The 13,139-nt window shown below is 43.8% G+C and overlaps 1 protein-coding gene across 1 annotated transcript in view; it reads left to right on the top strand.

Annotated features, from left to right (window-relative positions):
- Positions 1-13,139, top strand: part of CD81 (CD81 molecule) — a 98,820-nt gene that overhangs the window by 78,318 nt on the left and 7,363 nt on the right. Inside the window, exons 5-6 of the mRNA XM_077460693.1 lie at positions 4,365-4,475; positions 9,750-9,818. Coding sequence (XP_077316819.1) covers positions 4,365-4,475; positions 9,750-9,818 — 180 coding nt within the window. The remainder of the gene's footprint in view (positions 1-4,364; positions 4,476-9,749; positions 9,819-13,139) is intronic.

Here is a 13,139-nt window from a genome sequence, read left to right as displayed (position 1 = left end):
AGTCTCACTAGTGTACCCCTAAATTAAGGGGTGTCTACTTTCCAAAATGGGGTCATTTGGGGGGGGGTTTGTGCCATCTTGGCATTTTATGGCCTTCAAAACTGTAACGCCCTTAGAAAGCCTGAAGGCGGTGCTTGGTTTTCGGGGCCCCGTACGCGGCTAGGCTCCCAAAAAGTCCCACATATGTGGTATCCCCGTACTCAGGAGAAGCAGCAGAATTTATTTTGGGGTGTCATTTCACATATGCCCATGGCATGCATGAGCAATATATCATTTAGTGACAACTTTGTTAAAAAAAAAAAAAAAAAAAAAAGTTTGTAATTTTCCCGCAACTTGTGGCAAAATATAAAATATTCCATGAACTCAACATGCCTCTCAGCAAATAGCTTGGGGTGTCTACTTTCTAAAATGGGGTCATTTGTGGGGGTTTTGTGCCATCTTGGCATTTTATGGCCTTCAAAACTGTAATAGGTAGTGAGAAGTGAACTCAAAAATTTACGCCCTTAGAAAGCCTGAAGGCGGTGCTTGGTTTTCGGGGCCCCGTACGCGGCTAGGCTCCCAAAAAGTCCCACATATGTGGTATCCCCATACTCAGGAGAAGCAGCAGAATTTATTTTGGGGTGTCATTTCACATACGCCCATAGCATGTGTGAGCAATATATCATTTAGTGACAACTTTGTGTAAAAAAAAAAAAAAAATTTTTTTTTGTCATTATTCAATCGCTTGAGGCAAAAAAATAAAATATTCAATGGGCTCAACATGCCTCTTATCAATTTCCTTAGGGGGTCTACTTTCCAAAATGGGGTCATTTGGGGGGGTTTTGTACTGCCCTGCCATTTTAGCACCTCAAGAAATGAGATAGGCAGTCGTAAACTAAAAGCTGCGTAAATTCCAGAAAACGTACCTTAGTTTGTAGATGTGACAACTTTTGCGCAAACCAATAAATATACAATTATTGACTTTTTTTTTACCAAAGACATGTGGCTGAATACATTTTGGCCTAAATGTATGACTAAAATTGAGTTTATTGGATTTTTCTAATAACAAAAAGTAGAAAATATCATTTTTTTTCAAAATTTGCGGTCTTTTTACGTTTATATCGCAAAAAATAAAAAATCGCAGAGGCAATCAAATACCATCAAAAGAAAGCTCTATTTGTGGGAAGAAAAGGACGCAAATTTTGTTTGGGTACAACATTGCATGACCGCGCAATTACCAGTTAAAGCAGCGCAGTGCCAAAGTGTAAAAAGACCTCTGGTCATTTACCAGCAAAATGGTCCGGTCTGAAAGTGGTTAAGTGGTTAATGTATAATCATTAAAAAAAATGATTTCTGCATAGCCAATATAGCCAATGGCCTTCGATAGCAGGACATTCAGGAGGGGGTGTTAATTGCCAGTGCTGTTTAGCTTGGTTCTTATGGTTGCTGTGCTTACAGTGGTTGTGCAATTTTATTGGTGCAATAATGTACTGTGTAGTTACACTTCACCCTCTCCGAGTCTGTACACCTAGAAACTACACTGCTAGCAGAGTACACTGACACTTGTCAAGTAGAAATGAACAGGCTGCAAACTGATGCCTTCACAAATTCTTATTATATGCTTATATACAGTATCTAACAAAAGTGAGTACACCCCTCACATTTTTGTAAATATTTTATTATATATTTTTTATGTGGCAGCACTGAAGAAATTACACTTTGCTACAATGTAAAGTAGTGAGTGTACAGCTTTTGTGAGATACTGTATATATGCTTAGAACTTTATCATAACCCTAGGATTCACAACATATAATCACGCCTGTCCACATCCTGCTCCAGTGCATTTTACCCCACCCCTACATGTTGTCTCCATGATTAAGCCCTTTACGGGGTGAAATGCGTTGGCTGGGAAGTGGACAGACAAGACTATGTGTTGTAAATCCCCTATTTATTATATTAAAGTCGGTTATGCATCAGTCTCCGCATCGGTGTGCTGCCTGTTCATTTCTGTTTGCTTGCACCTGATGGGAATTGGAGGGAGGCACAGAGAAAGAGGTAAATTTGGAGCAGGTTAGCTACTATTGATTCCACATACTGAGAGTAGGATGACAGTTTATCTTGTCTTCTAGTTGGTTCTAGGTGGTGAGATACCGAGAGTGCCGTCTGTCTCTATCAGCCTCTTCACCCTGGACATTGGCCTGCCTTGTTGATCTAGGACAGGGGTCTCCAAATGTACTGAACCAAGGGCCAGTTTATTGTCCTTCAGACCTTGGGGGGACTGTCACCAGTGGGAGGAGAAAATGCCCCAGTGTCAATGGAAAGAAGGAAAAAAATTGACATAGTACCTATGGCATTAGGAGGAGGAATAGTGGCTCATGATTGTTAATAGTCAGAGGAATAGTATCCCATTGTTTTCAGTGGAAGGAGTAGTGCCCAATCGTTTATATTGGTGGGAGGAAATGTGCTCTATCATTGGTATCAGTGGAAGGAGTAGTGCCCAATTGTTTATATTGGTGGGAGGAAATGTGCTCTATCATTGGTATCAGTGGAAGAGGCCCCATTGTTGTCAGGAATGAATAATGCTCCATTTCTGGTGTCAGTCGAAAGAATCGTGCTCAGTTGTTGGTGATAGTGGAAGGAATGAATGTTCCAGCATCAGGAACAGTGCCCCATGGGCCGGAATAAAAGTATGTAAAGGGCCGCAGTTTGGAGAATACTAGTCTAGGACATCTTGTTAGTTTGATAAGGCTAGCCAGCTGATTGGGTTATGACAGACCATCATAGGCGTGCGCACATGATGTGCCTGGGCACACCTTAATCACCCTGTGGAGTGCTGATTCCCCCTGATATTTCACCAAAGCCTCCTAATGGGGCTCCTTAATTTTTTTTTAAAAACAATAAAAATAAAAACTACTGACCCCAATCTCTGCCCTACTGACACTGTCCATTGCTCTGTTGTCAGTATATACACACACGCACATATGTTTTAGCTTTGGGGTGCACACCCTAATGCAATAGGCTGTGCACACCTATGCAGACCATACAAACAGTATGCCATATGGTTGGGCGATACAAAACCAGGCCCTATTATCTAATACTACAGTGGTAGGAGAGAATAAGCAGGGTTTGTAACAAGTATTATGGCCTATGGGAGTAGCAGTAATGACTTGTAGCTGGGATAATTATGAATTCTGAAAACTCATCTCTTCAGGGAAACCTATCCTGCCTTCAGCTAATAACTAAATCTTCTATTTCTTCCATCAGTTCATCCCTCACAGTTATTACTATTTGACCCCCTTCACACGGGCGCCTTCGCTAAGCAGAATCCACTTACTCAGCGGGGGATCTCTCCACTGATCGCTGCTGAGCAGATGGATGGCAGGTCCGTGTCTGCTGTGCTATGCACAGTCCTGCTCTCCTCTATGGGGCAATCGGATGGAAACAGACTTCCTGTCCATCTCTATCTGATCTGCCAAACTGATGGGGAATAGGACCACCACCCATCTGTTTTTGGCAGACAGGATCGGATGGCAGTGGGTGTCAACTCAACAGACATGTGTAGGTCCGATCAGGTCCACCCAAAAGACTGACAGATGGACCTCATGGGCAGCCCATGTGAAAGGGGCCTTTGGTTCCACCGGCCCCTCCCTATTAGATTGTAAGCTCACGGGAGCAGGGCCCTCCTTACACTCTTGTATTGAATTTGTATTGTTGCTGTATATCTCCCTTTTATATTGTAAGGCTAGGTTTACGCTGTGCAGATGTATGCGGCTGACAGCAGCGGTCTGGTGTGTTCCCGTTCAGTTTCAGGGATGAATCAGACCCGAAATTTTGCTGAATTCAGACCTGAAACAGACCAGAAGATGCGCAGGGCTCCTGTGCAATCCGCTCTGCAGCCGCTTCGGAGATGTGTGAACCGTCTCCATTGAGAGCCAGTCACAATCTCCTGACATGTGAATAGGATACTGCGAAACCCTCATCCAATTTGCACTAGTGTGAACCCAGCCTAAAGATCTGCTCAAACTGTTGGTGCTATATAAATCCTGTATAATAATAAAGGAGTAGTTGAAGCAACAAATAACCAGGAAGAGAAGCGGTCTCTCTGTGATAGTTTATTCCTGCTCTGTTCATATTGGGAAGATTTTCAATGTTAAGCTGTAATCATGTGCTGGCTGGGTCACCATGTCAGGTACTCAAGAGTGACTGTCTAGTGATAGTCCAGTTACCCCTCGATTTTTCTTTTTACTCTGCCGTACTGGCGCTGGGGGATGGAGAGGGAGAATCTGAATGGTTTGGGCAATGCAGACTTCCAGAAACAGTTCAAACACTTTTCTAAAAAGTTATGTGATATTGCAGATATAAATTCATAATTTTCTCCTCTTCAGGTGTCGAAGGAGATAAAACAGTTCTACGATGAAGCTTCCGAGCAAGCGAAGAGTGGCAAGAAAGATGAGAAGGAAAAGGCTCGAACCGTGGTCAAAGCCTTTCATGAGACGGTAAGGCATACTTGATGGAACACGTGCTACAGTGATGGGTTTATTGTACTGAGAGATATGGCCGCAGTCTAGAGACAACAAAGAGTTAACTATAGACTGCTAGTCTTTGATAAACTAAAAGTTCCATCATGCCACATAGTTCGATTTTTAATGGAACCTTAATATGCAACCATGCAGTACACAATGAACCTGGATCTTAACGCACTACAAGACATTGGGGGTTATTTACAAAGGGCACTGGAAGTACACTTGGAAGTGCAGTCACTCTAAATCTAAAGGATAGATATGAAATGAGGGGAAGCTCTGCTGATTTTGTCATCCAATCATGTGCAGTTTTTTTTTTTTTTTTTTCCTTGCATGTCCCCCTCGGATCTACAGCGACTTTACTTCCAAGTGCACTTGCAGTGCAAAGTGGCTTTTCCTTTAGTAAATAACCCCCATTGAACTGAAAACACACATTCTGTGTTGCAGTTCATTGGGATTTAAAGTCCATAGAGGGGCACGGGTATTTGTCCATCAGGGTACGCGGAAATTCATGGACTGTCGACAGTATAGCCCAGTGATGGCGAACCTTGGCACCCCAGATGTTTTGGAACTACATTTCCCATGATGCTCATGCTCTCTGCAGTATAGCTGAGCATCATGGGAACTATAGTTCCAAAACATCTGGGGTGCCAAGGTTCGCCATCACTGGTATAGCCCAACAGTCTAAAATTCCCATATCCCTTAATTAATACAGAATATATCTCCTCACTAACTGTCAGCCAAATCTTCTGCTCCCAGCCGATCCACATTGAGACAGGCAATGGGGGTGATTTACTAAAGGCAAATCCACTTTGCACTACAAGTGCATTTGGAAGTGCAGTCACTGTAGATCTGAGGGGAGGCTCTGAAATGAGGGGAAGCTCTATCATCCAATCATGTGCAAGCAAAAATGCTGTTTTTTTTTTTCCTTGCATGTCCCCCTCAGATCTACAGCGACTGCACTTCCAAGTTCACTGCAGTGCAAAGTGGATTTGCCTTTAGTAAATAACCCCCAATATGTTGTAATGTACAAGGCTTTTTGATTTAGAAATAGTGGGGGCTATTTACGAAAGGCAAATCCACACTACGTGTGCACTTGGAAGTAAAGTCGCTGTAGATCCGAGGGGGACATGCAAGGAAAATAAAAAACAGCATTTTAGCTTGCACGTGATTGGATGATAAAATCAACAGAGCTTCCACTCATTTCAGATCTACCCCTCAGATCTACAGCAACTGCACTTCCATTTGCACTTGGAGTGCAGAGTGGATTTGTCTTTAGTAAATCAACCACCATTGAGTGTATGTTTTATGCTGTTTTTTTTTGTTTAATATTTGTTTATTAAACACAAAAGAACAATACAACGGTGCAGTAAACAACCAAACGATAGGCACATATGCATACAAACATACATAGAATGTTGTCTGACAACACACAGGGGCAGATAGGCTCCTATAATTGTACAATCTGTTTGAGCCTGGGTCAGTCTAGTTATACCTCTGCATATGTGTTCACATTGTTTTAGTTAAAGGCGCAAACATTTATTTTACTGACTGAAACAGAAAGGAAAGGAAAGAAAAGAAAAAGGGCACAGAGAGGAAAGGGGAGTAATTAGAGAAGAATTGGGAAGGGAAATAGAAGAGGACCTAGAAGACCTAGAATGGTGAAAAAAGGGGGGGATAGATGTAAGGTGAGGAGGGAAGGGTAGGGGGCTGGTATTTGATGGACTTCTCCAGCTTACTTTAAGCAAACTCAGGTACCATTTAAGGAGAATTAGGCTTAAGCTAAGATCAATATGTCTCTATGCCATGTTTGGTGTCTGTAGGGGAGTGCGTTGCGGTTGTTGAGGAGACGCAAACATTATGTCCCTGTATTCATTAGAGTTTTTAAATTCAAACCACGGGAACCAGATCGCCGAGTGGCGAAGAAGCTTGTCCTTGGCAATGAAGGTGAGTTCTTCCATCAGGTAGGTGTTATTCACTGCCTGTATCCAATTTTGCATTGAGGGGGTGTGAGGTTGTCCCCAGTTAGCTGGGATGAGGGCCTTAGCAGTGTTAAGCAGCTGTGGGGTTAATGAACGTTTGTATGAGCCCAATGATTCCATTGTGTTGTGAAAGAGTATTGTCCATGGCTCCAGGGGTATAGTAGATTTCGTGATTTGGTTCACCAACCAAATTATTTGTGACCAGTAAGGTTGGATTATCGGGCACTTCCACCAGATATGAGCATGAGTTGCTGTGTTCCCGCAGTTCCTCCAACACAATGGGGAACAGGAGGGGAACATGGTATGCATTTTGGCTGGCGTATAGTGCAATCTAATCAACAGCTTATAGTTAATTTCGGTATTCCTGGATGAAATAGAAGAGGTTTGAGCAAGTTGAAGGGTCTTATCCTTCTGGTCATTGAAGATTTTAGAATTCAGATCAGTTTCCCATTTATTAAGGAATTCCGGGAATGAGGAGTCCTGCAGCTCGAGGAGGGCTTTATAAAATTGTGATATACAGTGGGAAGGGGGTTCTTTGTGGAAGAATACCTGTTCAATCGGAGTTAAGTCCTGGGTACTACGTAGTGGATGAGGGAGAGAATGCACCAATTGCTGCACCTGTTTGTATCTCCAAATGTCCATAAAAGAGGCCTGTCTTGGGCTCACAATGTCCAATAGGGGTTTAAGATTGTTACCCCGGGTGAGGTGATGCAGAAGAGGACCATGAAAATTTCTTATGTAGGGAGTCCCAGACTGCGAGTGTGGAAATAGGGGTGAGATGATTGGCCAGAATACTCTATGAGCGCGGGATCCAGGGCATCGCAGATAAGTCAACACCACTAAGTTCCCAGTCCAAATTGACCCAAAGCTTAGTGTTACTAGCATGCTTCCAGTCAGAGATCCTAGCCAGAATTGTGGCTTGGTAGAATGCTTTGAAGTTTGGAAGGGCCAGACCCCCCACCCCCTGGATTTGGAGCGAAATAAGATCACTCTGGCACCCCCAGTGGCAACATCTGAAAGGTAAACAGGACTCTGGGAAGGATGTTCATTTTAATAATGTTTATTTTCCCCAGCCAGGAGTGTCAGAGGGTGGACCATTGTCTCAGGTCTGACTTGATGCTGTTTAATAGCGGGATGTAATTACGCTTGAAGAGGGAGTGTAGCTGGGGGGGTAAGATAATTGCCCAAAAATTTCAAGGCGTCAGATTTCCATTCGAAAGGGAAATGGGGTTTTAGACTTGTGACAGTAGAGTTGGAAATGTTAGTTTTATTAGAAATATATAAACTTACACTTGGGGGTTGATTTAAAAAGAAAAGTGCATGTTCTGTGTGACCGGGGCAAGAAAAAGAAATATTAAGTTATATCCTGTGTTCTTTTGTAAGTCATTTATTTTAAGGCCTCATTCACACTGGGCATCAAAAACACTGCTTTTAAAGAGGAAGTAAACCCTAATGGGTTTACTTCCTCTTTGATTCCCTGCAAAGGTAAAGCATAATGGACTACTATGCATCGCATAGTAGTCCATTATGTGTCACTTACCTGACACAGGAGCCAGCGAAGTCACCGCTGTCTCCTGTAGTTCCGAGCGTCCATCTTCTTGGTGGTTCTCGCTGCTCCGGCGCTGTGATTCGCCGGAGCAGCGATGACGTCACTCCTGCGCATGCACACGGGAGCCGACACTCGCGGCATATTACCGCAATCTGCAGCTTACCCAGTGCGCCAGCACTCCGCTGTCTACGGCGCATGCCCCCTTAGACAGCGGTGGCTGTCTTCAGGTAAATATCTCCTAAACCGTATAGGTTTAGAAGATATTTCTTGGACCTACAGGTAAGCCTTAATCTAGGCTTACCTGTAGGTCAAAGTTGGTTGTAAGGGTTTACAACCACTTTAAGGGCGTTTTTTTTGTTTTTTTTCTGCGTCTGAACTCCCCTCTGTTAGTCCGTGTGTCCATGCATACATAGGCATTTACAGGTATTTAGAAGCAGGAGTGTTTTCAGGTCGGAAAAAAAGCCATCACAGGATAGCTGAAAGTGCGTTTAGTGGTTGAGCACAATGTATTCTGGCCATTGTGTTAAATGGCCAGAATACAATAAAATCCAGACCAGTGAAATGAATGAACACCAAAACGTTCGACTCATCTGAACACTCTAAACGCGTTTGCAAGACACTGCTTTACGGCGCTTTTTTTACTCTGATTTTCTCCTTCTTGGAGAAAGGTATTCAGATAAAGCTGGGAAAATACCCTGTGTGCATGAGGCCTTAAAGTGGTTGTAAACCCACTAACAAGAAAAAAAAAAAACCTGAAAGACAGAGGCATAATGAGCTAGTATGCATAGCATACTAGCTCATTATGAATTACTTACCTTAGATCGAAGCCCCCGCACCGCTCTGGCCGGCAACATCGCTCCCAGAGTTACTTCCAGGTATCGCAGGCTCCAGCGCTGTGATTGGCCGGAGCCATGATGACGTCACTCCGCATGAGGTCATGCCGCAGGTAACGGCATACTAGCTGAAGCAACGGCACGAACGTGCCATTGTTTTCGGTGCTCATGTGCTGATGACGTCGGCACATGCTGATACAGGGGATATCTCCTAAACCATGCAGGTTTAGGAGATGTCCAGGGTAGCTACAGGTAAGCCTTATTATAGGCTTATCTGTAGTAAAAAGTGGTTGGAAAAGGGTTTCCAACCACTTTAATGGAAAATACCACATTTGGTGACTAAATGTTAAAAAGCATAGTAATTTCTCGCATTTGTCCACTAGATGGAGCAAAGTATCAGAATAATTTCCTATAATACTTAGCTCCATCTGGTGGCAACATGTAACATTTTCTGTTTAAAATCACTGATATGCATACCCCCGTCCCCCTTTCTACATTCTGTATTCCCTATTTGTTTTGAACAAATACTCCAAAAACTCTTATGTGTAGATAAACACAAGCTCCGTGTTTAGGATGTTCAGCCTAAAGGCTGGGGCTTTATACAGAGAACCACAATGAAACAGTATGACTTGCAGTGATCAGACATGCCATTCTTTTTATTGCAGTTTATTAAGAATTAATTGTCTTTGTGTTATTATTACCTTTTGATTTTGGGATCTAAGAACAACTGCAAACTAAAAATGGGGATCCCAGTAAGTGTTTGCATTAATATTCAGAGTCTTGTGTGTGTTCTATGCTAACGTTTGTCGATATCATCATTTTATCCTGTTATTTTGGGGTAAATTTTGACTAGCTGTTAATCTTTCTGTTATCTTTCATCTTTTAGCTGCAGTGCTGTTCAGATGAGCTAAATCTAACTGGGGGGGACAGTCTGTGTATGGACGGAGTAAAAAATGTGAGTATACAGAACAGTGTTGTGACAGTACTCGGTATTTGTGATGGAAAATGTATGTAATTAATGAACGTCTATTTGACCACAGTGTGTTTTAGCAATAAAACTGATCACATAGTACTGAGTACGATGTTTACCTTCATTTCTTTCCTGCACTAGTACAATGACAGTTTGAATCATATTGGGTGCTGTGGTCAACAGCTAAATTGCAAGTTTCCTTCACAGTAGTTTATACACAGGTCTGATTTTAAGTCTCGTTTACTTGTCTCTTTTGGAAATGTATTTATCACAGAATGTTTGAGTCGTTGCAGAGTTGTCATTGAATTTGGGAATAGAACACTTGGGTCCTATGTTGTCCTCGAAGCTCACACACCTTTAGTCCTCTTTCACATGAGCGGACTGATCGGGTCCGCCTGTTTTTCAAGCCACCCATTGTCCTACATCCGATCCGCTCCACCAAAAACAGACGGATGGGAATGACATCTGTCTAGTGGATCGGGTTGGATAACAATTGGATGGAAACAGATAGACAGTCCGGCTCCATCTGTCCAGTTGAAAAATTGGGCTGTGTACGTGTCTGCTTCGCATTAGCAGAGCGGACACTGACCCGTCATCCACCTGCTCAGGGGACAGATCCCCCACTGAGAAGGCGGATCTGCTTGACGAAGTCCGCCATGTATAAAAGGGGCGTTAGGAACATGCAGTGGACTGTGTTTGGATCTGCTCTATGGTTGGCTGGGTGTAAACGCATTGCCCTCCAATCAGATCCACCTAGACAGTGGGGGCAGATCCCCTTTTGTTTTTCCTTAGCAGACCAAATCGGATTGGAGGTAGGCGGGTGTAAACAGACAGAGGCCCATTTACACCCACCTGTCCATAGGGGTGATTGGAGGGTCCAGTCGGGTCTGCTTGAAAAACTGACTTCATATGAAAGGGGCCAGAAGATATCCATACACTGAACCAATTTCAACCAGCTCCTAAAGAACCAGCCGACATTCAGACAGTGGGCGGCCCTGCCAGCATCATTCCACCCGCCAGTCTTCAGTCTGAAAATCTTAGCCCACGTACACACGGTCGGAGATTTTGCCAACCAAATCCGTCGGATTTAGTCCGAAGGATTGTGTCCGAAACTGTTGCATACACACGGTCGGGCCAAGTTGGCGAAAAATCCGATCTTTCAGAACGTGATGACGTAATTTCGTTACGATGGGACTAGATTCAGGCTAGTAGCCAATAGCTTTGATGTAGGAATTTGATCTGAGCATGCGTGGCACTTGGTCCGATGAAAATGTTCTACACATGATCAGATTAGGTCCGTCCAGCCCAGTTGGTCGGGAAATCTTTCCAACATGTTGGAAAATTGGGTCGGACGGAGATTCGGACGGAATCAGTCCGATGCATACCACACACAGTCGGATTATCTGACACGGTCCGATAAGACTCATTCCGACAGATTCTCCGGCCGTGTGTACAAGGGCTTAAAGGAACCAGGTGGAAAATTGTTGGCTGAACAACAGCTGCATCTAGGGCAATTGTCAGCAGGAGAGATTTGTCCATCCATGCTGTTTACATTAACATGCAGCCACTCATAGCTGTGCACACGCTGCAGCTGCAATGCTGTGCTTTGTAACTGTGGCAACACATAAAATACCGTTTCCAAATGCAACTTATGCACTTCTATAGGGCTAAGCTGCAACTGTGTGCAATGCACACAAATTGTGGCAACATATCAACTCCTGACCGCCTGTCAAATGCCATTTAAAAAGTGATCAACCGCGGATTGCTCAAAAGTGATCAACCGCGCTTTACAATGCACCACTCGCGTGAACGAACCTTTAGGCTGGGTTCGCACATGCTGCAGCCGCGGCTCACAGCAGGGGGACCGGTACGTCCCTGGTCACTGATTCAGGTGCGAGTTGGGTCTGAATTTTTGCCTAAATTCGCACCTGAATCGAAACCAAAGAAGGCGCATGGCCCTTTCCAAATGCAGAGCGTGGCTGCCCCGGAGGTGTGTTAACAGGCTCCATTGCGAGCCGCTCACAGTCTCCTGTCATGCGAATTGGATGTGAGATTAGCACTAGCAGTCTCTTATTTTCTCTAATATTTCTCCTATGACAGGTGTCCTTTAAGCCAGAGTGGTTTATTTAGTTCCCATAGCCCTCAAGATGCCCAAAAGGCACTCTGCATTTCTACGATTCTTAAAGGGGTTGCAAACCTGCCCGTGCACAGGCATCCTATGCATTAAGGTATAGAAACACCTGGCAGTGATCAACACGCAACCCCCCCCCCCCCCCCATTTTACTTACCAGAGCCCTTGAACTTGACCCACGGGGACACACTGTCTCTCTGCCCGGGGGTTTTTGGCTCTTGATTGGATAGATTGATAGCAGTGCAGCCATTGATTCCCACTGCTGTCAATCAAATCCAATGACTGGGGGTGCGGGGTCAGGTCCTGCATTCGGTAGATATGGACGCCGAGTGCTGGACTTGGGAACGCATCCGCAAGGTAATACACCGGGAGGGCGCTTCTCCTAAGGTGTTATCTGATGTGGGAAGGAGCCGCCAGGGGGCCCCAGAAGGGCAGGTTCAGGGCCACTCTGTGCAAAATGAGCTGCACAGTGGAGGTAAGTATGATATGTTTGTTATTTAAAAAAAAAACCCAACCCTTACAATCACTTTAAGCCCAGTACACTCGACTAATTTTTTTCATTCAACCCAACAGACTGAACGAACAAAGAACTGACAGATCGTCGTACTAACACAAATGATTTTGGTGCGATCCCCACCATAATACACTGATCTGCGCCCTAAGTTCTGTGGCTTTCTCCTACTCCGTTCTCCTGTTATCAGCATGATAACGTCTGACAAGTTCTTTGTCAACTGTGATAAAACCAGGCTGAATTTTGTGTGGGGGTTGGTAGATTAGCAGAGAGCTGGTCTATTCACAGCACAGCTCTGCAAGTCTCTGCCTATGTGGAGGGGGGTTTTCATCTTTCTTCCAATCCGTCTCAGTGTATGGCAAGAATGCACACCCACAGGTGAATCAGGAAGAGAAAATTCTAACAAAACGTGCACTTTCTAAACAGTATATAAAGCTGAAGACAGCAGATATGCATGTAAAACTTATGTATGGAGATTTGTTTCATCTCTGTGTATCATTTGAGGCTGTTCACTTCACTGGGTATATGTGAGGGTTTACATCCACTTTAAAGTGATTTGTAAATGATCACCTTGTAAAACAACCCATTCAGTTTAAAATAGAAATGAAAGACAAAACGTTTTATGTATAGATATAAAAAAAAAAACATTATAAATACCTTTTCC

Source organism: Lithobates pipiens, unplaced genomic scaffold, assembly GCF_037356315.1.
Source record: "Lithobates pipiens isolate NorthernLeopardFrog02 unplaced genomic scaffold, aLitPip1_a1.2 Scaffold_10, whole genome shotgun sequence".
NCBI lineage: Eukaryota > Metazoa > Chordata > Amphibia > Anura > Ranidae > Lithobates > Lithobates pipiens.
This window is presented reverse-complemented; position numbering and strand designations above follow the sequence as displayed.